The sequence below is a fragment of the Podarcis pityusensis genome (assembly GCF_964106645.2).
Source record: "Podarcis pityusensis genome assembly, chromosome: 9".
Lineage (NCBI taxonomy): Eukaryota > Metazoa > Chordata > Lepidosauria > Squamata > Lacertidae > Podarcis > Podarcis pityusensis.
Window position 1 is genome coordinate 25,779,031 of NC_138034.1, and position 23,382 is coordinate 25,802,412.

General features: G+C 45.4%; 1 protein-coding gene across 3 annotated transcripts in view; it reads right to left on the bottom strand.

The window, feature by feature from the left end:
* The window catches only part of LOC308485124 (cytochrome P450 4V2-like), a 35,238-nt gene that overhangs the window by 2,117 nt on the left and 9,739 nt on the right, over nucleotides 1–23,382 (bottom strand). The window contains exons 1-9 of one of the 3 annotated variants that reach the window (XM_081020531.1): nucleotides 9,341–9,575; nucleotides 8,251–8,363; nucleotides 7,656–7,741; nucleotides 4,387–4,577; nucleotides 3,971–4,040; nucleotides 3,310–3,436; nucleotides 2,571–2,762; nucleotides 700–802; nucleotides 26–160 (exon numbers count right to left, since the gene is read on the bottom strand). In XM_081020531.1, coding sequence (XP_080876657.1) covers nucleotides 26–160; nucleotides 700–802; nucleotides 2,571–2,762; nucleotides 3,310–3,436; nucleotides 3,971–4,040; nucleotides 4,387–4,577; nucleotides 7,656–7,741; nucleotides 8,251–8,363; nucleotides 9,341–9,551 — 1,228 coding nt within the window. In that variant the 5' untranslated portion in view covers nucleotides 9,552–9,575. Of the gene's footprint in view, nucleotides 1–25; nucleotides 161–699; nucleotides 803–2,570; nucleotides 2,763–3,309; nucleotides 3,437–3,970; nucleotides 4,041–4,386; nucleotides 4,578–7,655; nucleotides 7,742–8,250; nucleotides 8,364–9,340; nucleotides 9,576–17,258; nucleotides 17,816–19,654; nucleotides 19,835–19,944; nucleotides 20,080–21,260; nucleotides 21,364–23,136; nucleotides 23,329–23,382 lie in introns of those variants that run through there. The other 2 variants (XM_081020532.1, XM_081020533.1) reach the window with 2 other exon arrangements.

Genomic DNA, 23,382 nt, shown 5'->3' on the forward strand with positions numbered 1-23,382 from the left:
CCATCAAGCCACTTGGGCTACTTACTAATATAACATTCCTCAAGCAGTGTACGAGCAAAAAATGGAACAGAAGGGAAAAGGCGAAGAGCTTCTTTAATAGCACAATCCAGATACCGTAGTTGCTTCAAATCGTCCATTGTGATGTTACGATCCGAGTCCCCTGATAAGATAACAAGAGGCGGTTAGAGAAACACAACTCAGTGGCGTAGCGTGGGGGGTGCAGGGGGGGCCGGCCGCACCGGGCGCAACATCTGGGGGTTAGGGTTAGGGGGCGCAAATCCACGGGTCAGGGGGCGCAAATCCACGGGTTAGGGGGCGCAAATTACTTGCCTTGCCCCGGGTGCTGACAACCCACGCTACGCCACTGACACAACTTATTTATAACTAGCAAAATATGCATCCTTAACTTGATGGTCTAACAACCATTTTACATGTTGATGGAGCTGGGAACAGTTTGGGTCCACTAATTCATTTCTGTGCTTTAGGCTTAGGGTGTAAGTCAGCATGTCGTCCTTTCTGCTAGCACACGGTCTGACCACATTGGAGCTGCAAAGATCCAAACTGGGATCTGTATTTGTGGGCCTGAGGTTCCCCAACTCGGTGTTAGAAAAGCTATGTGATATTTATGAGCACTTACCTAGAAATAAACCTGCATCCCACACTTGTCCAAGTTTATACCCACGGGAAAGGGAAACTCACCAAAAACATCATCCAGTTCACGGTGAACTTTTCTTTGGGCTTCTGGATAACGAGCAAGCAAGTAAATACACCAGTTCATTGCAGCAGCAGTGGTATCATGACCCTTGGAAGAAAGAATTAAAGAGACATAATGTTTTCTATGTGAGACAGGAAGCTACAGTTAGAAGTGGATATGGAACAACTGATTGGTTCAAAATTGGGAAAGGAGTATGACAAGGCTGGATATTGTCTCCCTGCTTATTTAACTTACATGCAGAATTCATCATGTGAAAGGCTGGGCTGGATGAATCCCAAGCTGGAATTAAGATTGCTGAAAGAAATATCAACAACCTCAAATATGCAGTTGACACAACCGTGATGGCAGAAAGTGAGGAGGAATTAAAGAACCTTTTAATGAGGGTGAAAGAGGAGAGCACAAAATATGGTCTGAAGCTCAACATAAAAAAAACGAAGATCATGGCCACTGGGCCCATCACCTCCTGGCAAATAGAAGGGGAAGAAATGGAGGCAGTGAGAGATTTTACTTTGTTGGGCTCCATGATCACTGCAGATGGTGACAGGAGCCACAAAATTAAAAGACGCCTGCTTCTTGGGAGAAAAGCAATGACAAACCTAGACAGCATCTTAAAAAGCAGAGACATCATCTTGCCAACAAAGGTCCGTATAGTTAAAGCTATGGTTTCCCCAGTAGTGATGTATGGAAGTGAGAGCTGGACCATCAAGAAGGCTGATCACGGAAGAATTGATGCTTTTGAATTATGGTGCTGGAGGAGACTCTTGAGAGTCCCATGGACTGCAAGAAGATCAAACCTATCCATTCTTAAGGAAATCAGCCCTGAGTGCTCACTGGAAGGACAGATCCTGAAGCTGAGGCTCCAATACTTTGGCCACCTCATGAGAAGAGAAGACTCCCTGGCAGTGGCGTAGCGTGGGTTGTCAGCACCCGGGGCAAGGCAAGTAATTTGCGCCCCCTAACCCGTGGATTTGCGCCTCCTAACCTGTGGATTTGCGCCCCCTAACCCTAACCCCCAGATGTTGCGCCCGGTGCGCCCGGCCCCCCCCTGCCCCCCCATGCTATGCCACTGCTCCCTGGAAAAGACCCTGATGTTTGGAAAGATGGAGGGCATAAGGAGAAGGGGACGGCAGAGGACGAGATGATTGGACAGTGTTCTTGAAGCCAGTAGCATGAGTTTGACCAAACTGCGGGAGGCAGTGGAAGACAGGAGTGCCTGGCGTGCTCTGGTCTATGGGGTCACGAAGAGTCGGACATGACTAAACGACTAAACAACAACAACAACCATGTTTTCTCAACAACAACAAATTCTGGGCCATTATATTGATGACCCATTCAAGGGCCTGGGAAAAAAAGTAGTTCCAATCCTCCGGCACCTGCATCTGTTTTTCATAGCAGAATCCCAAAATTCAAAGGCACCAGCCTCCTACACAAGAATGAATACTTCAAATTTTTAAGTGCATTGGCAAGACTAGGTGCCCGGGTCACTTCCCCTGTGCCAAATGCAAACTGACACGCCTGAGTCACTCCCATATCTGAAAAGGTCTTAGTAGAATGGTTAGCACACCTATCTAGCTATGAGACAGATTTTCCTTAGCTTTGCTTCCAGGATACCACTTTAATTTATTTTGTAACCTACCACTGCTTCCCATTACTTAGCTGATGAAAAGCAAGAGTCTTTTTGGAAATGCCTCCCTCTAGGAAGCAAGCAGGTCGTCTTGCCTTTGGGGGCACCCATTGTAGACCTTCCTTTCTCTTACAATGCAATCCTTCTAACATGTATAATTGGAAATAAGGCTCATTCAGTTCAATGGGATTGCATCCTTAACCACCACTCTCCTACAGCACCCTTGTCTACCTCAAACATGAATGTATCCACTTCTTCTCGGATGTCCAGGTAGCTCAACTTCTTCCCATCGTCATCGGTGGCATTCAGAAGCATATCGAGAAAAGCTCTCCTGACTTTACGCCTGCTTTGCTCACCATTGCTGACAGCATCGCTTCTATGCTTCTCCTGGTTTTTTAGTTCTTGAGCTTTTTCTGCAATGACCTTAGATAATAAAAACAAAAAAAGCCATTCATTTCTCAGGTTGCATAATCCAATGTGTGCAGTCCCTGCAGTGCCAAATAAAACAATCAGCTATCTCTGTTGGACTTAGCTATGTCCCTGGCTATGAAGACACACTTGATGTACCAGCAATAACAAAATGGTGACAGTGAGGCATTGTAGTTAGTGCTGGACTCAGGCTTGAGTTTGAATCCTGACTCAGCCATGAGATCCATTAGGTAGCCTGAATGTGGGATTCCAAATTCCAGGAGTCTTGAAAGTGAGTTTAGGAAAATACACCTGCAAGCCTTCATTAGATCTTTGCTCTAAATGCACGAAGATTGGGAATGGAGGGGGTACTATCAGCAATGTTGGGGGCTGGCCCAACGTGTCCCTTTGCAAACTTTTGCCCACACATGCCAAGGCTAACAAGCCTTGAACAGGGCTCTGGAGTCTGGGGCAGGGGGCACCATTGTGAATCTTAGCAGAACACACTTTAGTATCTGTGTCTATGAAATATAATGCAAAAAGAGAAAACTCAGCAGCTTACATTATCAGTAAAGCTGTGGAGTATCTTCAGGTTCCTGTAGTGTTCTCTTCCATCTCTGGACATATGATACAGAAAGTCAGGCCAGAGCCAAGGAGACTTCTGTCTTTCTTGAATCAGAACACTCATCCTAGGGTAACAAGCAACAAGGCTGGGTATATCTCCAGGAAAGTGATGAGAAGTACAGCAAAGAGCCCAGATTTCTTGCTACTAGGCTGAGTAAAGTTGAGTGTCGTGTAGAAAGGCAGAGAAATATGGATGACACGTGAAACAGATAATCAGAGTTCCAGTTCATGACCTAGAACTGGGGCAGTGCTCAGCTCCTCCACTGAGCAGGGCGTCTACATAATCCCATATAGAGGTCCGATTGTGCAATCTGCTTCCCAAAAGGTGGGTGGGGATGAAGATCATGCAAGGCAGGCCTTTGCAAATTTATCATGCAGACAGTCAAGTTCAAGCTAAAGGCTATCTGCATTGTGGAAGGGAAAGAGTCTTTTTTCCATCTAGCCCCTGGTAAAAGTATTTGCAGATCAAGTCTCTGCTGCAGAGATGGGGAACCTGTGGCTCTCCTGATGCTGTTTGACTCTGGCCACCAGCATCTCGGACCTTTGGCAGACTACAGGTTCCCCGTCCCTGCTGCTAGAATAATCACATTGGCACCTACCTGTAGATAGCTCTGACATATTCCGAATCCTTATTGTGTTGTGCTCCTATGCTCTTGCCCATAGCTGTTTCTAGGAACAAAGGAAATAAAAATCAGTTAAAGAATCCTGCTCCTGCATTCCATTAAAGGTTGTGGACTCTTCTTCACTGGAGGTTGGGTGGCCATCTGTCAATGATTCTTTAGCTGTGATTCCTTCCTTGCAGGGGATTGGACTAGATGACAGTTGGGGTATCTGCCAACTCTCCAGTTCTATGAATTTATGATTTTTTAAAAAATTAAAAAATGGAATGTGCTCAATATAGATGACAAACAACTCTTCTGTTCAGGCCTCACAAAAAAGTAAATTCCTCCAGAAATTGAGAGGGATGTTTAAACCTCATTTATTGCAACATTTTGACAGCAACCACAGCACTTACCACAGATTACATCAAGGGCACACAATGTGATGTAGAAAAAGCAATTAAACGGCTCCTTGTCCACATGCTTTTCAAGTTTCTGAACAAGGATATTGGCTTGTTCATTCATCACCTCGAGGAAATCTTCTAAAATGGTGAAATGGAAGGTGGGCGTTAACATTTTCCTTCGGGACCGCCATTTGCCCCCAGTGCTGTGGAAGAAAAACTTAAACATTATCTTTCTCTACACAAACAAATCTCAAAGCAAAATACATGCAATGCTTTCAAGCAGGACCTGGAACAGCTTTCCAGACACTCCATCCCACCCCCGCTTGCCCCCAGCTGGCCATTTTATTAGGTTACAGAGGTACTGAACAGGAGAAATAGAGCAGGACTGCACCAAAAGTCCACACACACAGCTGAGTATCTGAAAGGGGCCGCCCATCTACAATAGACGCCTCTGTACACAAGGAATGGCTCTTTTCAGTAGCACACATGCAGGTAGAGAGTGGGCAGTGGGATGGATTTCTTTTTTTAAAAAAATAATATTTATTAATTTTCAACCATTTAAACACAACAGAGAGACAAAAAAAGAAAGAACAAAAAAAGAAAAAAAGAAAAACATAAAGCTAAAAAAGCAAGACACAAACCATTTCAAACACAGAACAATTTCAATGTCTTATCTTTCATTCCCTTATTTCCACGACCTCCTCACACCTCCCTTTTTGTTTTCCACTTCTATTAATTATTTCAGCAATTCCTTTCCATCTTCCTCTGTTTTCTATCCTATAATTATCTTAACATATTCTAGCCTTATTTTCCCTTTAATACACTATTAATCTATTTATACTTGATTCCTTATAACATTTCTACTAAAGCCATATAACTTCATTCCAACATTTTTCTAGCATTCATTATTTTTACAGTATTTCTATAAATAGTCTTAAACTTTTTCCAGTCTTCTTCCGCCAGCTCTTCTCCCTGGTCTCGGATTTCTGCCAGTCGTTTCCGCCAATTCCGTATAGTCCATCAACTTCATCTGTCATTTTTCCCGAATGGATAAATCTTGTGTCTTCCAGTACTTCACAATGAGTATTCTTGCTGCTATTGTTGCATACATGAAACAAATTCTATCCTTCTTTAACACCAATTGGCCGACCATGCCCAGGAGAAAGGCCTCTGGTTTCTTCAAAAGGGTATATTTAAATACCTTTTTCATTTCGTTATGAATCATCTCCCAGAGTGTCTTAATCCTTGGGCATGTCCACCAAAGGTGAACTCTAATCCTCAAATTCGTCTGTTTTTCTTTAAGTTCAGTCATAGCAAGCGTCAACTTGTGTTCATCAAATTGCCTCTGTAGGGCTGGGGCTCTCTTTCTCTTTCTCTCCAGTTGTGTTACTTTACCTTCAGCAGCAACAGCTTTTTCCCTGACTTCCTCCACAGTTTGCCATATCAAAATAGGTTCCTGCATCAATTTCTGGTGGTTTCTGCATTGGTATTATTTATACTTTCTGCACTCAAGTCAATCTTAACAATTGAAAGATCCACTTTCGCATTTATCGTGTCCATTTTCCTGTGAAGCTGATCCAATGAGTCATTTATCTTATATAATGCAGCCACTAAAGCCTCTTCTGTCGACATTCCTCTTAGTTTTGAATGTACTAGTACAAAAACAGCAACAGAAAGAACAGGAGGGCTTAATGATAGACCTCTCCTGGATTGTTACCCAGTCCTCCCAGACTTTAATGTTTTGTCAGCAGTTGACTGGTCTGTTTTTCCTCTTCCATTTACCATAACACTTAAAAGATTCAAGGTCAGTTCCAGAGTCTCACGGTTTTTAACTTGCAGCTGGAAATTCCCCTAGTCCAGCTCTTGTAAAGCAACCGGTTTCAAAGGCTTCCACTAGGGGGAAACAGTTTCTATTTGTAATAGTCAATAGTATCCTCTTTTAAACAATCCAAAGTTAGTTTCAAATTAGTTTCAATTTTCAGTTACTTTTACTCCTTTTTAAGGCAGCTGGAGACAGTAGAAACAATTTATTTCTCTTATTTAACTAGCTGTCAATGAACGTTCTAAACGCTGTCAATGAACATTCCAAAAGACGTCAGTCCTACTAGCAGCCCGTTCCCAGGGTCAGAGCGGCGGTGTTTTAAGTCTCTCCGCTCTCTCCCGCAGGCATACTCAATCCGCAACTTCCCCCTCTCTTCTCCTGCCTCCAAGAGGGGGTTTAATGTTCTTTACCGTTGGAAATTTGATCTTTTACAAAAGACCTTCCAGGACTCCAGCTTGCAACTTCATTGACTCAGTCTATTTACAAAAGGGGAAGGCGGACTTCCTGTTTTGAACCTCCCCGTTATGGTACCAAATTAAACATTTAGAAAGCCAATTCTTCCGCTTCAGCTCTACTCACGGGTAATTACTTTAAAGTCAAATTGTCCACAGGAAAAGGTCAGCGCTCTCCGGCAACAGCTATGCAGCTTCGCTCCGTGGAAGAAGCAGACGATTCGATGCACCGCGCCGCTCACCCCACGTCGCTCCGGAGCCCCCAAAACCGGGGTTCCCCGCGAGTGGGGGAGGCGCAAAAGGTGCCCGCCGAATCCCACATTCACAGGCTTCTCCCGCCTGTGATTTTAACGGGTCTCCGCCTTCGCCGTGGCGGCCAGACCCAGATTCCCATGGAGCAGATTCCTCCCGGTCAGAGGAATTCCGCCATTACCGAGGCGCCTCCCCGGAAGTGCAGTGGGATGGATTTCAGGTGTGCCTGACTTGGGACGCAGGTGGTGCTGTGGGTTAAACCACAGAGCCTAGGATTTGCCAATCAGAAGGTCGGTAGTTCGAATCCGCACGACGAGGTGAGCTCCCATTGCTCGGTCCCTGGGGCTCCTGCCAACCTAGCAGTTCGAAAGCACGTCAAAGTGCAAGTAGATAAATAGGTACCGCTCCGGCGGGAAGGTAAACGGCGTTTCTGTGTGCTGCTCTGGTTCGCCAGAAGCGGCTTAGTCATGCTGGCCACATGACCCGGAAGCTGTACGCCGGCTCCCTTGGCCAATAAAGCGAGATGAGCGCCACAACCCCAGAGTCGGTCACGACTGGACCTAATGGTCAGGGGTCCCTTTACCTTTACCTATGACTTCATCTCCACTTCCTCCTTCACTCATTCATTATACGTGTATGGTGAAACTTGTGAACAAGATTCATTGTTCATCCAGTACTGGACATGCCACCTATGCTGTGTTCCAAAAGTCCCAACCACATTCCCAACCACATTCCCGGGGTGCTTTTTCCTTTACCTCGTTAGAAGTCCTTTGCCTAGCCAAGGATGCAGAAACTTGTAAGGACGGGATTTAGTAATATGCTTAGAGCTACTCAAAACAACCTGCCAAAGAGAGAGAAAATTTAAAATATATTTGAGTTCAAAGTGATGGCTAGTGTTTTAGCAGACTTGACCACAAATCCCCCTAAGCTGTTTGCAATGTAGGTAGCAGCTCATTTGCTTTCTGTTTAGTTTCCCCGAGTTTGATTATGTCCCAAGGTATGCCAGATCCTGACATCAAAATGGTAAGGACCTCTACAGGGCCCTGAAGCCCTGCACTCTGACCATGGGAAATCGTATTGACCAAAGCACTGTGCACCACACACACAAAACCGCAGGAAGGGGAATGACTCCCACTGTGACCCCACCTCTTGATCGCCACACATTGATTCAAAACTACGACCCATATTTTTGGTTGGCTCTGCTCCTCCTACATTTTTGACTTACACTTTACCCCTGTCCACCACCTGCTACAGCACCACCCACTAGGCATTCTAAACCCAAGAGAATGGGGCCTTTGGTGGTGGTGAGTTCTCCAGCCCTGCAGAGAAAACTAAGCATGAGAGACTCACCTCTATAGTGTCTGGATGATATAAGATGACATAGGGCAGTGGTCCTACCCAAAGCTGTAGCAGTGGGACATTCCGTAAGTCTTCGAAGTAATTCATCATCTGCCGAAAGAAGGCTGAGAAGACATGCATCTGGTTTGAACAGGATAAATTCAGTGATCCCACCTCTAGGCTACTTGTTCTAACAAATTTATTGCATAGTCTAAACTAAGATCAAAAGCCACACCACAATAGACTCCTCTTCCAAAATTCAGACAAGGAGCTGGTTTCAGCCTCCCACTTTCAAGTAAAGTTTTAATTTATGTAGCATGTTCAATCATTCCCATCTAAGAGTATATTTAGATTTGCTTAGAACTCAGTCTGACCATGTAAATGAGCCCCTTTAATAGAAAAATTCCTTCCTGTAGCACCTTAAAGACCAACTAAGTTAGTTCTTGGTATAAGCTTTCGTGTGCAAGCACACTTCTTCAGATACACCCATCTGTAACTGGCCCCTTTAATAGGTGATTCCATACAAAGGGGCTCCACATGATTGATGGGTAGTGAGAGATTGATTATTAGATTAACCTTTCATTGGGGGCACAGGTCCCGCTACACCTCTGAAAAAGTGGCCAGTTTTGTCTTTAGAGAGGTAGTTTTAGTTTGTCGGGGTGATAAGTTAAATTCTTCAGGGGAGCAAACTCTTATCTGACAAAATGTTTCTGATCATCATTTTAACTGTGAATATATATATATTTTTAAAAATGTGTTGTACTCATCTTATCTTCTCGCTAAACAAATAAATAATGTTTGTATTGTACAGTGCTGAAATGAGGCGATAAAACGAAAAGCAAGGTCCCAAAACAACCACCGCAAGCAAGGAGATCCGTCTGGGAGGCGGAGGGCGGCTGCTTCACAACGCCTCCTATTTGTGCCTGTCCCAGATGCGTCGCGTTGGGCAGGTGACGTCTGCCAAATCTCAAGAGAAAGGAGCTGGTTGCCCTCTCTCTCCGTGTGTCCCCACCCGCCTGGGAAAACTGCGCGCGCGCTCTGCGCGCTTGCCTTTGGCAGCAGGAGGGAGAGGGCGCCTCGCCACCTAGCACCAGCCTTTTACCTTCCCCATCGCGTTCAAAGAGAAGCGCGTTGCCCAGCAGTGGGTACCAGGGACTGAATCCCCGGATGGACTTCAGCTCCATGTATTTCCAGTACTGGTCGAGCAGCAAGCGGGCGAGCAAGACGGCCAGCAGCGTGGCGAGCAGGGCGAACAGGGCGAGCGCCCACGAGAAGAGCCGCGCGCCCTCCGGAGCCATTGCCCAAAGGACCATCGTCGCCGAGCGCGGACGGCGTCGCTCTGCTCGGGGAAGAGCTTTGCTCAGAGCAGAAACCTCAAGGCAAGAGGAGGCGGAGCCCGGGAGGGGCAGGAGTGCGAGAGGGAAGAAGGAGGTCACGGCAAAGCAGAAACCGGCGGGATGGGTTCATTTTCCATTCACACAGGGCGGAGCGCGCTCTGAAGAAAGGTGGCTGCCTTGAGGGCTTGTTAGCTTAGCGAAAAGGCCACGTGAGGTATAGACTCGTGCGAGGCCTGATATAGAGAAAAGTTTTTCTTCCCCTCTCATATAACACGGGAACTCGTGAATTTTGGACTGGCAAAAGAAAGGATTTCACACAGCGCGCAATTTAAACTGTGGAATTGGCTCCAACAGGAGCCATGGCTGACCACCAACCTGGATGGCTTTAAAGGAGGACTGTGGGTTAAAACAGAGAGCCTAGGGCTTGCCGATCAGAAGGTCGGCAGTTCAAATCCCTGCCACGGAGTGAGCTCCCGTTGCTCAGTCCCTGCTCCTGCCATCCTAGCTCCTGCCAACCTAGTTGAAAAGCACATCAAAGTGCAAGTAGATAAATAGGTACCACTCCAGCGGGAAGGTAAACGGCGTTTCCGTGTGCTGCTCTGGTTCGCCAGAAGCGGCTTAGTCATGCTGGCCACATGACCCAGATGCTGTATGCCAGCTCCCTTGGCCAATAAAGCGAGATGAGCGCCGCAACCTCAGAGTCTGCCACGACTGGACCTAATGGTCAGGGGTCCCTTTACCTTTACCTTAGACAAATTCAAGGCTATCAGTGGCTACTAGCCATGATGGAGGCTATGTTCGGCTGTCATGGCTGGAGGCGGCATGCTTTTGAATATCGTCTGGAGAAGCATGTGCTTTTGGGTCCTGCTTGCAGGTTTCCCACAGCCATCTGGCTGCCCACTGTGACCAGCTGCCCACTGTGACCAGAGGCAGAAGCATAGGCGTAGGCAGGGGGGCAGGAGGGCAGTTGCCCCCCAAATAAAGTAAATAAATAAAAACACAACCAGCTGACCAATTGCATCACAGATAACTCTGTTCTGTTTCCCTAACATAAAGCCTGCCCCCCCCCCCCATAAATCCTGGCTATGCCCATGGGCAGGATGTACAGCGGATGCAATGAACCCTGCTTCCTCTCTCCCCCACTGAGGCAGCCTGGTGAAATGGCTGCTTCCCAGGTGATAGTTGCGGGGAGAGGAGGCCTGAAGAAGCTGGCCTGTCACAGCAGAGCGGATGGAGTGAGCCCTTGTTCTTCTCATTTTCATAAGAACATGTAGAGTCAGACCACTTATTCAGAGTCAGACCACTGGTTCATCCCGCTCAGTGTCTACACTACTGGCAGCAACTCACCAGAGTTTCAGGCAGGAATCTTTATACTATCTGGAGATGACAGGCATTGAACCTGGGATGTTGCACATGCAAAGCAGATTGGAATTGAGCTACAGCCCTTTCTTGTATTTCACATGGCTAACAGCCAGGAAACCTCTTCATCTTGCAGAAGATCTGAACCCCATTATTACCCTACCTCGATGCTTAAGCAGATCTGTGGAGCAATGCAACCACATCCACTTTTCTTGCTTCTCCTTGCACATCCACAAACACTCTCCATTGTGACAGAGCTCCTTAATTAATTTACTGTAACTGCACAAACCTGAATTTGTGGTATGCAGTTGAATGCCTCCCACAAAGCAGCTACAGTCTGGAGGTAGCCTTTATCTTCATGCTAGGGAAAAAAGTAAACATTGCAGATGAAGCTTTTGCTCACATAAAGATCAAGAGATGGGGAAAGCTATTCAATTCCTACATCCGAGGCAGCGGCTGCACACAGAATCAGGTCCAGTGAAAGAAAACATGCTCATAGTTAAGAAATCTCATCTGTCCAAAGGTTTCATAGGGCTTAAAAGACTGTTGTGTGACTTAGAAATATCTACTTATGTAAACATTTGGGATAGATAGTAACCTTTACCCTAGCTCCAAAAAGCTAGCAGAGTATGCCCAGTGCCAGAAACTATTGGATACACCCATCATGCACCAGAATCCATTTAATCTCCCATCTCTCTACAGATATTAAAAATTACTTAGGTTAGGTATGAAGATGGTATTATCTCCAGTTTCAGCTGCCATGTGTCATGGGTGCTACTGCACTAACTAGGGCAGGGCAGGAGTGGCAGTGGATCATCTCCAGCCAAGGAACTCTTGTTCATTGCCCAGCTCTGGAAGGCACTCATACAGCAGTGAGATGTGGAGCTGTGTATGATGAATCTTTCCATCTTTGTGCATATAAAAGTCTCACCGCTGTGGTCATGTGTTGAAATAAGATTCCATAGTCCTTTTCTAATTGTATATCCATTCTTCTTAGCAGGAAAAGTTCCGGTTTCAGTTGAATGTTAACTTTTAAAATCTTCTGTATCAATGTATGTATTTGCATCCAATATTTCTTAGGGTGTTTTGTTTTTACAATTCCACCAGGCATGATAAAATGTCCCTTCATATGCTTCCCACAAATAATTGCAACACCTTTGTACATTCTAAATAAATTCACCAGAGTTAGAAAGCGATAGTACATCTATCTATATATCTACAGTGGTACCCCGCAAGACGAACGCCTCGCAAGACGGAAAACCCGCTAGACGAAAGGGTTTTCCGTTTTGGAGGCGCTTCGCAAAACGAATTTCCCTATGGGCTTGCTTCGCAAGACGACAGCCCATAGGGAAATCTCCGGGACAGCGGGGAAGCGCAGCGCGTCTTCCCCACTGTCCTCGGACCTCCTCCCGCCGCCCGGCTTCGGAACGAATCTCCGATGCCGGGCGGGGGGGGGACGCCTCCTCCCGCCGCCCGGCATCGGAACGAATCTCCGATGCCGGGCGGGGGGGGGGGAACGCCTCCTCCCGCCGCCCGGCATCGGAACGAATCTCCGATGCCGGGGGGGGAACGCCTCCTCCCGCCGCCCGGCATCGGAACGAAGCTCCGATGCCGGGCGGGGGGGGGGAAACGCCTCCTCCCGCCGCCCGGCATCGGAACGAAGCTCCGATGCCGGGCGGGGGGGGGAACGCCTCCTCCCGCCGCCCGGCATCGGAACGAAGCTCCGATGCCGGGCGGGGGGGGAACGCCTCCTCCCGCCGCCCGGCATCGGAACGAAGCTCCGATGCCGGGCGGGGGGGGGACGCCTCCTCCCGCCGCCTGGCATCGGAACGAAGCTCCGATGCCGGGCGGGGGGGCGGGGACACCTTCTCCCGCCGCCCAGCTTCGGATGGCTTTCCTGAAGACTTGGGGTGGGAGGAGGGTTTTCCTTCCCACCGCCAACATTCAGAATGCTGTTCTGAATGTTGGCGGTGGGGAGGAAAAACCCTCCTCCCACGCAAGCCCCGGGAACAGAGGGAAAGCGCTGCGCGCCTTCCCCTCTGTTCCCGTACCTGTCCTGAAGGCTTGCGGTGGGGAGAAAAGCCCTTCTCCGCACTGCCAGCCTGGCAAGCGGTTTCCCTAGGAACACATTAATTGATTTTCAATGCATTCCTATGGGAAACCGTGCTTCGCAAGACGAAAAACTCGCAAGAAGAAAAAACTTGCGGAACGAATTAATTTCGTCTTGCGAGGCACCACTGTATCTATATATCTATATCTATATCTATATTATCTATATACCATAGCATAATGTAAATCTTAGCCCTTTCATCCAACTTTGATCTCTCTGCTAGTTGTGAATGAGATAACCACTGGAATGTATAACCTTCCATTGTTAACCATTCCCTTGTTTTAATTTTACAGTCTTATTGACTCCACTCTAATAGTTGGCCAGATTTAGAAGGCGTGTGGTCCAGATCCAGCCCCTGGGCCTTAGTTTGCCTACCCATGGTCAACCCTTTCCCTATCTCCTCTTTTCTGTATCGGCTTTGGATCCATTCCAGTCCAGCTTCCGCTCTGGTCATGGGACCGAGACGGCTCTGGTCGCCCTAACAGATGATCTTCACAGGCATCTGGATCAAGGCGGGTCAGGGCTGCTGATTCTTTTAGACCTGTCGGCAGCCTTCAACATGGTCGATCACAAACTCCTGGACCACTGCCTCGCTGACATGGGGATCCAGGGCACAGTCCTTCAATGGCTGCACTCATTTCTCTCTGGTCGGGGACAGAGGCATTGGGGGGGTGGCACTTGGGGGGCAACTGTCATCGCGCCACTCCTTGGTGTGTGGAATGCCACAGGGTGCAATACTCTCCCTGATGCTTTTCAACATCTTTATGCACCCCCTCACCCAGCTTGTCCAGAGTTTTGGTTTGGGCTGCCATCAGTATGCTGATGACACTCAACTCTATCTGTTCATGGATGGCCATTCTGACTTGGCCCCAGACACACTGATCAGATTTTTGGAAGCTGTGGCTGGATGGTTATGTGGGAGCCGGTTGAAGTTAAATCGTTTGAAGACAGAGGTCCTTTGGCTGGGTCAGGACAATATGGGATTGGGGAACAACTCCCATCTCTTGCGGGGGCGCAATTAGTGCCAGTACCATCCAATAAGAGTTTGGGTGTAATCTTTGACACCTCCCTTTCCATGGAGGTGCAGGTTGTTGGGATACTGCCAGGGAGATAAAGTCCATCAAGGCCCCTAAGCCGTCTGCCGGACGATCCATCGACCTCCCGTAGGCACGCAGCGACATGAGTTTCTAGAAAATATCTTGCCACATTCCAGACTCATGCATGCTCTATCAGCAGATAAAGCACAGCCAAAAGTTGCACTCAGGAGAGCATTATTTACAAGTTTATTCAGCGTTGATCAGAACACAGAAAAACATGACTGACTGCTTTAGTGTCTGCGACACAGAGAGAAAACGAAAGCAACAGAAAACATAAACATCCTGTGAACAGGAAATACGCAGACTCTGACTCACAAAGCCTGCTCCCTTTTAAGGTGGAACGGAAATATCCTAACACAGGTTGCAGCTATAACAAAGGCGGCATTTTTTCATCTCCACCAAGCTAAGCAGTTGGCGCCTTACCTCTCTTGCCCTGACCTAGCCACTGTGATCCATGTGACAGTCACCTCCAGACTTGATTATTGTAACTCACTCTACATGGGGCTGCCCTTGAGACTGACCCAAGAACTCCAGCGGGTGCAGAATGCAGCGGCAAGACTCTTTACGGGGTCCTCGCTGCGGGATCACATTCACCCGGGGCTGTACCAGCTGCACTGGCTCCCGGTGAAGTACAGGATCAGGTTTAAGGTGCTGGTTTTAACCTTTAAAGCCCTATATGGCCTAGGACCCTTGTACCTATGGGACTGCCTCTCCCACAGAGGACCTTGCGGTCTTCAAACAAAAATATCTTGGAGGTCCCAGGCCACAGGGAAGTTAGGCTGGCCTCAACCAGAGACAGGGCTTTTTTGGCTGTGGCCCCAATCTGGTGGAACTCTCTGTCACAAGAGACTAGGGCCCTGCGGGACTTGATATCTTTCCGCAGGGCCTGCAAGACAGAGCTGTTCCTCCAGGCCTTTGGCCAAGGCACAGTCTGACCCCCTCCTTTGGTAATCCTCATAGAACTCTATCCCAATGGTTGCCATTAATTTGATTCTGAATTGATTTTAGAATGAATTGATTTTAGAATGTATTGCAATTAATAGATTGTGATTTTATGTAAACTGTGTTACTTTTACTGTTCTTAGCTACTCTGAGCCCGGTTTCAGCTGGGGAGGGCGGGATATAAATAAAATTTTATTATTTATTTATTATTATATAAGAAGCTTATTGTGGTGAAATCCATGAAGGTGTCTTTGTACATAACCTAGGTTCATCTCTATTCCAGATTCTTAATACAGCACATTTAATGAAGTGATTTTTGAGATCCACATTAAGTTTATCATACCACAAATACCCATGCCAGTCAAATGTTAAATCATGCCCTTCGAGTTCCAAGTGTGTCATATTTTTCAGTGTCACCCAATCCTTTATCCACACTAAGCAACAAGCGGCAAAGAACAAATTCAAGTCAGGTATGCCTAATCCTCACCTTTCCTTTGCATCTTGCAATACAGTCCTACCTTGGTTGACCAACGCTTTGCGACTCAAATGTTTTGGCTCCCGAACTTCCTGCAGCCAATCGGAAGCTGTGCCTTGGTTTCCAAACATTTTGGAAGTCAAACGGACTTCTGGAACAGATTCCGTTCAACTTCCAAGGTACCACTGTACTTTAATTTAAACCCGTGGTTTCTTCCTCTGCCATAAAAACAGATTAAAACTTTTTGCCATTGTTTAAATGATAAATCATTAGTCAAAAATTTTGAAATAAAAACCTCATTCTAGGCAAAACATTCATCTTTATCACTGAGATTCGACTCAATGACAATTTTATCAGCTCCCATCTTGACCTGTCTTTTTTTATTTCAGTCCATGTCTTAACATAATTATTTTGAAACAACATACAATTCATATTTGTCATAGTAATACCCAAATATTTTACTCCACCCCCAATTTGAAACCCTTTCTTCTTCATCAAAAACCTTCTGATCTTCTGTTGACATGTTTCTTGACAATATTTTCATTTTCTGGTGAGTAACCTAAAAGCCTGCTAACATACCAAATTCATTTAGCTCAACCATAAGAATTTTCATTCCCTGTCGCAGATTTTCGAAAACTAACATGACATCTTAAGACACCTGAAGGCAGCCTTGTTTAGGGAAGTTTTTATTGTTTTATTGTGCTTTTAATTCTGTTGGGAGCCACCCAGAGTGGCTGGGGAAACCCAGCCAGATGGGTGGGGTATAAATATATTATTAGTATTACTAGTATTATTACAAGAAGTCATCATTATAAGTTTCTTTTCTTATCTTTACTCCCATAATTCTCTCATCTTGTCTAATGTCTCTAAGCAAGACTTCCAAGACCAGGATGAAAAGTAGCAAGGGAAATGGACACCCTTGCCTTGTCCCCTTCTGTGTCTCAAAAGGTTTTTATCAGTTCCTAATAATAATAATAATAATAATAATAATAATAATAATAATAATAATTTATTTATACCCTGCCCATCTGGCTGAGTTTCCCCAGCCACAATGGGTGGCTCCCAATCAAGTATTAAAAGCAATACAGCGTTAAATATTAAAAACTTCCCTGAACAGGACTGCCTTCAGATGTCTTTTAAAGATAGGATACCTACTTATTTCCTTCACATCTGAAGGGAGGGGGTTCCACAGGGTGGGCGCCACTACCAAGAAGGCCCTCTGTTTGGTTCCCTGTAACCTTATTAACATTTATCTAGACTATCTGGAAGTATAAATCGATTTTACCCATTTAATAAAGTTATCTCCAAAGTTCATATCTTGCAATACTCCAAACAACACAAAATACCCATTTCAAAGGCTTTCTCTGCACCCAAAAATACCAAAACAGCTTGCCTCTCATTATGAAAATTCAGATATTCCAAAATATCAAACAGATTTCTGGTATTATCTCTTAACTGTCTTTTAGGCAGAAATCCACATTGATTATGATGACTGAGAACCTGTAAAATCGTTCTTAATATTTTGGACAAAATTAATAACTTATAATCACTGTTCAATAAATAAATAAGTTGATAAGTTTTTCACTAATGTCAAATCTTCAGCTTCCTTAGTTAAATGTTTCTGTGAAGCCTTTGAGTACTAGGTGGTCCTAATCCCATCTTGGTCCATGATAGCCAATAAGAAAAGATTGCTCTGGTGCTCAGGTGTAATTTCATTCATACTTTTTATTATTATAGTCATACATCCTTAAAATACATACTTCAGTATATATATTTCCCTACTTATGTGCATAAATAATGAATAAAGGAGTTTTAAAGAATAAAACAAATTGCTCATTTTCTTTAGGATAAGAAAAATCAGCTAGTGCAACCTAGGTCGAAGCCTAAGAATTACAAAGTCATTTGGAATATCCCATCATTTGAACAAGCATCAGTTTCTGGATTGCAGCTGCTGACTTTTTTAAAGGCAACAGCACAATTTTGGTTAACAAAAAGAAGTCCTAGTAGGGTTGGGCAGTCTGAAATGTCCTGCTGTGAAAATCAAGTGTTTCTTCTTAAGTAGTCCAAATGCAGTGTTTCTTATTTTAAGAGCTAGAAGACGATCTCCTTTTCAACTGAATCCAGATGCCTTTATTTGGACGAAGAATCAGTTCTCCTACAGGGCCGAGTTGATCACGTCGCTGTGTACTTTTAACACAAAAGCGCCGTAGAATGGTGGCTAATATAGCCTTTTCTTCCATCTGTGCAAAGCGCTGACCTGCAGAGGGGTTGGAAAGCAATGACAAGATACAATTAACCAGAGAAATACAGTGGTACCTCAGGTTACAGCCGCTTCAGGTTACAGACTCCACTAACCCAGAAATAGTACCTCGGGTTAAGAACTTTGCTTCAGGATGAGAACAGAAATTGCACAGCGGCAGCAGGAGGCCCCCTTAGCTAAAGTGTTGTCTCAGGTTAAGAACAGTTTCAGGTTAAGAACGGACCTCCAGAACGAATTAAGTTCTTAACCCGAGGTACCACTGTAATACGGTACATATTTATTATTATTCAGTATGAGCCATGCGACACTGAGGTCAGATTCTCAGGTTCATAAAAAATAATTGAACACTTTTCTATACTTATACAGATGGTGACGGATTTACAGCCACTGGCGGGAATGAGTGAAAAACTGGAAGGGGTGGATTAATAGTGTAGAAATAACTTTTAGATCCAGGTACAACTGTGCTATACATTGGAAAGTGAAGACAAGATAAACTAGAGCAATTATATGTATTTATTATGATGTTTAAGCACATTTTTGATATTCTGTTGGAAGCCGCCCAGGGTGGGCAGGGTATAAATTTATTATTATTATTATTATTATTATTATTATTATTATTGCCACATGACACTGAGGTCAGGCTGTCAAATTAATTTAAGAATTATTATGAACACTATTCTATTATTATTCAGATGTTTACTCAAAATTACCAAGAAGATAGTATGGGGGGGGAGGGGTGATGTATATAAAGCCACTGGAAGGAGTGTGTGAAATGCTTGAAGAGGTTTAGCATCATAAAATCATAGAATTGTAGAGTTGGAAGGGACCCTGATGGTCATCGAGTCCAACCCCCTGCAATGCAGGGATATCAACTAAAGCATCCATGACAGAAGGCATTCCAAACTCTGCTAAAAAACAAAACTCCAAGGAAGAAGATTGCACTCCCTCTTGTGGGGAGTCTGTTCCACTGCCAAACAGCTCTTACTGTTCTTCCTTATGGATAGACATAATCTCCATTCATATAACTTAAACTTAGGTACATTCACTTCAGTCACTTACTGTTCTCAAGAGTGGTTTAACAATCTGTCGCTCTGCCTAGGGAACTTGGAACTATAGCTCTCTGATGGAAACAGAGGTTTCCTAACAACTCTTAGACCCCTTAACAAAGTACAGCTCCCAGGATTCTTTGGGAGAAGCCATCACCATTTTAGATGGTATAATATTGCTTTAGATGCGCAGTGTTGCTGGGGCTTTAGTAGACTGCATGATCTTTCAGCTTTGCTGTTGGATAATCATTCCCTTTAGACAGCTTCTACTACTGACTCATTACCCGTCCCCTTTTCCTTTCTAGAGCAATGGAGAAGGTGGAAGGCCTCATTGGGCAATAGCAGGACCACAGCTGGTCAAAGGGCACTGATTTGCCATCCTCTAGCACTGTCTGCCTGAGGCAATTACCTCAGGTTGCCTAAAGCTAGGGCCAGTCCTGACAACAACAACACATTTGCTCTAAGTACAGTGGTACCTCGGGTTAAGAAGTTAATTCGTTCCGGAGGTCCGTTCTTAACCTGAAACTGTTCTGAACCTGAGGTACCACTTTAGCTAATGGGGCCTCCCACCGCGCGATTTCTGTTCTCATCTTGAAGCAAAGTTCTTAACCCGAGGTACTACTTCCAGGTTAGCGGAGTCTGTAACCCGAAGCATCTGTAACGTGAAGAGTCTGTAACCAGAGGTACCACTCTACTATGACAAAAATCTCCCTTTGAAAGATCAGTAATGGAAGCATACTGTGCTCTGGAGTTCTGAAGAGATAGAGATTTTCTTTATTCTCGTACATACCAATACAGTTCCTTGGCCCAGCAGAGAAAGGCACATATGCATATGGGTGCCTCCCAGCTGTGTTCTCAGGGAAAAATCGCTCAGGTCTGAATTCCTCAGGGTCTGGGAAGACTTCAGGGTCTCTATGCAGTGCATAGGGCACAATTATGACATCAACCCCTTTTGGTGCCTTAAACCCTCCTGCCAAAGAAGAAGAGATATTTGTTAGTCTCTTCTTCCACAACAACCCCCAATAGTACTAAGCTTATAGCCACAGTGCATCAAAGCATTAAGCAACCTGAATTACTTACTTATACAACATTCCTCACTCAGTGTACGGGCAAAAAATGGAACGGAAGGAAAGAGGCGAAGAGCTTCTTTAATAACACAATCCAGATACCGTAGTTGCTTCAAATCGTCCATGGTAACATAACGATCGGAGTCCCCTGAGAATAAACGTGTGTTATTCTGACACCTATTTTAAATTATGGTGGAGCAGGAGGCATTGTGGGGTCTAACCCACTAATCATTTCTGTGCTTATGCTTACAACCAGCTCATCAGGGCTTCCTTTTTGCTGGCATGAGGTCTGACCACACTAGAGCTGCAAAGACCACAGCACAAAAAAGCATGAGGTCTGGCTCCTGACTCCAGAATAGCTTTTTTGTCAGCAGAAGGCATTGCTAGCCTCTGAGGCCACTAGGGGACAGCACTTCCAAGCATTCATAACTCTCCTTAGCCAGCAAAATAAAAACCATATTTTTGTTTTAAGCTTCAATTCTTTCCTAGGTGGTCCCTTTTAAGAGAGTTAAAGCAGTGCAGCATCATTGTCTAGTGAAGTGACAGGATGCAATGCATCAAAGATTGAACCTGCAGAATGTTATCTGGGAGCCTTTGATGTGCAGGCCAAGCCACTGCAGCCAATACCTAAAAGGTGTAATGTTTGGAGCTGGAGAGGAGATTGGCCTAAGCATTGGACCTTCTGGCTGAGGTTGAAGGGAACTGGAGTTCTAGGAAAGTCTGCAGGACCATAGTTTCCCAACCTGATTTAGAACAGGGATGGGGAACTGGATCTGACCAGGGGGGCAGACCCTTAATCTTCTCACCACCTCACCACAGGTCAATTTGGGTGGGGCTGCCCACCGTTCAGAATTCACAAGGGCTTGCTGTAACCTGCAATCAACTGCAATGGCAGTTACAGGAATCCCCTTTGAGGTCTACTTGCAAATGTGCTTTAGATCCAAACCACCTTTGCAACCAGACTTTTTTCCTCAGCAGACATTGTTGTTCAGCTGACGGCCACTGATGGAGAGCCCCCTTGCATGCTTGGGAACGCCTTAGAACAGTTAATCCCAGTGGTCATTCACCCTTTAAAATGCCAATTGTCCTCTTGTAACCACATCCACCTCTGCTCCAATCTCAAAGTCACAAAGGACATCAGGTGTGGGGCAGGTGGGTGTAGTTTGGTGAAAACAGCTTCATGGGCCAAACCGGGATCTGTACTTGTGGCCCAGTTTGTTCCCCATCTCTGTGTTAGAGGAATTATGCGACATTTATGAGCATTTACTTAGATAAACACCTGTACACCACATTTGCCCAGGTTCACACCCAGAGGAAAGGAAAACTCACCAAAAATTTCATCCAGTTCATGGTGAACTTTTCTTTGGACTTCTGGATCACACCCAAGCAAGTAAATGCACCAATTCATGGCAGCAGCAGTAGTATCATGACCCTTGGAAGAAAGAATTAAATGTCTAATGTTTTATCACACACACAAAAAGAAATCTCAGCTGCTGGCCCTTTCCAGGACCTGAACAAAATATTTCAAATCCTCTAGCACCCACAACCTTTGGTTTTGCACAAATCTAAACTTCTAAGGCACCAGCCACATACACAAGAATGAATATTTCAAAAATTTAAGTGTATAGGCAACAGCAGATGCCAGGGATTCTTCCAGCTCTGGTCACTACCCAGCTCTGGTCACTCCCAGTCATTCCCATATCTGAAAAGGTCTTCTCAGAATGGTTGATATGCCTATCTAGCTATGTTTTATTGTGTTTTTAATATTTTGTTGGGAGCCGCCTAGAATGGCTGGGGCAACCCAGTCAGATTGGCTAATACAACAACAACAACAACAAGACATGCACTGCAACTTTGCTTCTAGGATGTCACCTAATTTTATTTATATCCTGTCCTTCCACTTAAAAAATTAGTCCTCAACATAGCTAACACTCAAAAAACAATCAGAACACATACAATAATTACAAGCCAGAAAACAAAACAAAGCCCAGAAGCAGCATAGCAGAGCCTCCTCTGTCATGGCCCCAAAACTCTCTCTCTGCAGAGGTGCATCAGATGTTTCCATGTGAGGTAGCCACTGAAGATGCACCTCTTGCCTTGGACATTCAACCGATGAGCTATTATCATTAGGACCCCCCTACATTCCAACTGGAAGGGACGCGGGTGGCGCTGTGGGTTAAACCACAGAGCCTAGGACTTGCTGATCAGAAGGTCGGTGGTTCGAATCCCCGTAACGGGGGAGCTCCTGTTGCTCGGTCCCTGCTCCTGCCAACCTAGCAGTTCGAAAGCACGTCAAGTGCAAGTAGATAAAAAGGTACCGCTCTGGCGGGAGGGTAAATGGCGTTTCTGTGCGCTGCTCTGGTTCGCCGAAGCGGCTTAGTCATGCTAGCCACATGACCCGGAAGCTGTACGCCGGCTCCCTTGGCCAATAAAGCGAGATGAGCGCCGCAATCCCAGAGTCGTCCATGACTGGACCTAATGGTCAGGGGTCCCTTTACCTTTACCTTCCAACTGGTATACATATAAACTGGTTTGCTTATATGTATCTATTGTGTTGCATGGGATGGGGTTGGTTTATTTGCTGTAATGTGCTGCATTATCCCTTTTTAGATATAAACTGCCCTGGGACTTTACAGTGAAGGGTGGGTGTAGGAGGAGATGAAGAAGTCAACCAGCCATACCAAAATCAACAGAAAGTCCTCTGTACAAAATTGTCTTCCCCAGGTTGGTGAAAGATGAATAGTTGAAGAGGCATGAACAAATACTCCTAGTGGATAGAGTTCCACAACTGGGAGTGGGAGCTGGAAAAAATTGCTCTTGTAAGCCCCAACTACCCTGGCATCCACAAAAATACTGCAAGAGGGTGCAAAGCAGGACTGGTGAGGGGCATTGTTTGGAGCGTGTCATGAACCCCTGACAGAGGGGTCTGCATGGACAAGTTTGGCCCACAGGCTTGAAGGTCCTCATTTCTGTTTGAAATGACCACCTGTGGTCAGAATTATTATCCCCATACTGTAGTTACTGGACTAAATGAGACTGAGTTGCCAGCATCCAGCTAGGAAAGAGATTCAAACCGGAGATTTCCTGAGTTCTGGAAGTCACTTACAATGCAATCCTCATACAAGGTTCATTGTGCTCTATGGGGTTTACTCTTGGGTAAATGGGCAGAGTTCTGCAACCTAAACCAGCACTGGGCATTCTATACCTCAAACATGAATGTATCCACTTCCTCTCGGATGTCCAGGTAGCTCAACTTCTTCCCATCATCATCGGTGGCATTCAGAAGCATATCAAGAAAAGCTCTCCTGACTTTGCGCTTGCTTTGATCACCATTGCTGACAGCATTGCTTTTATGCCGCTCCTGGTTTTTTAATTCACGAGCTTTTTCTGCAATAACCTTAGATAGCGAAACAAAAAAGGTGTTTATTTTTCAGGTTGCATAATCCAGTGT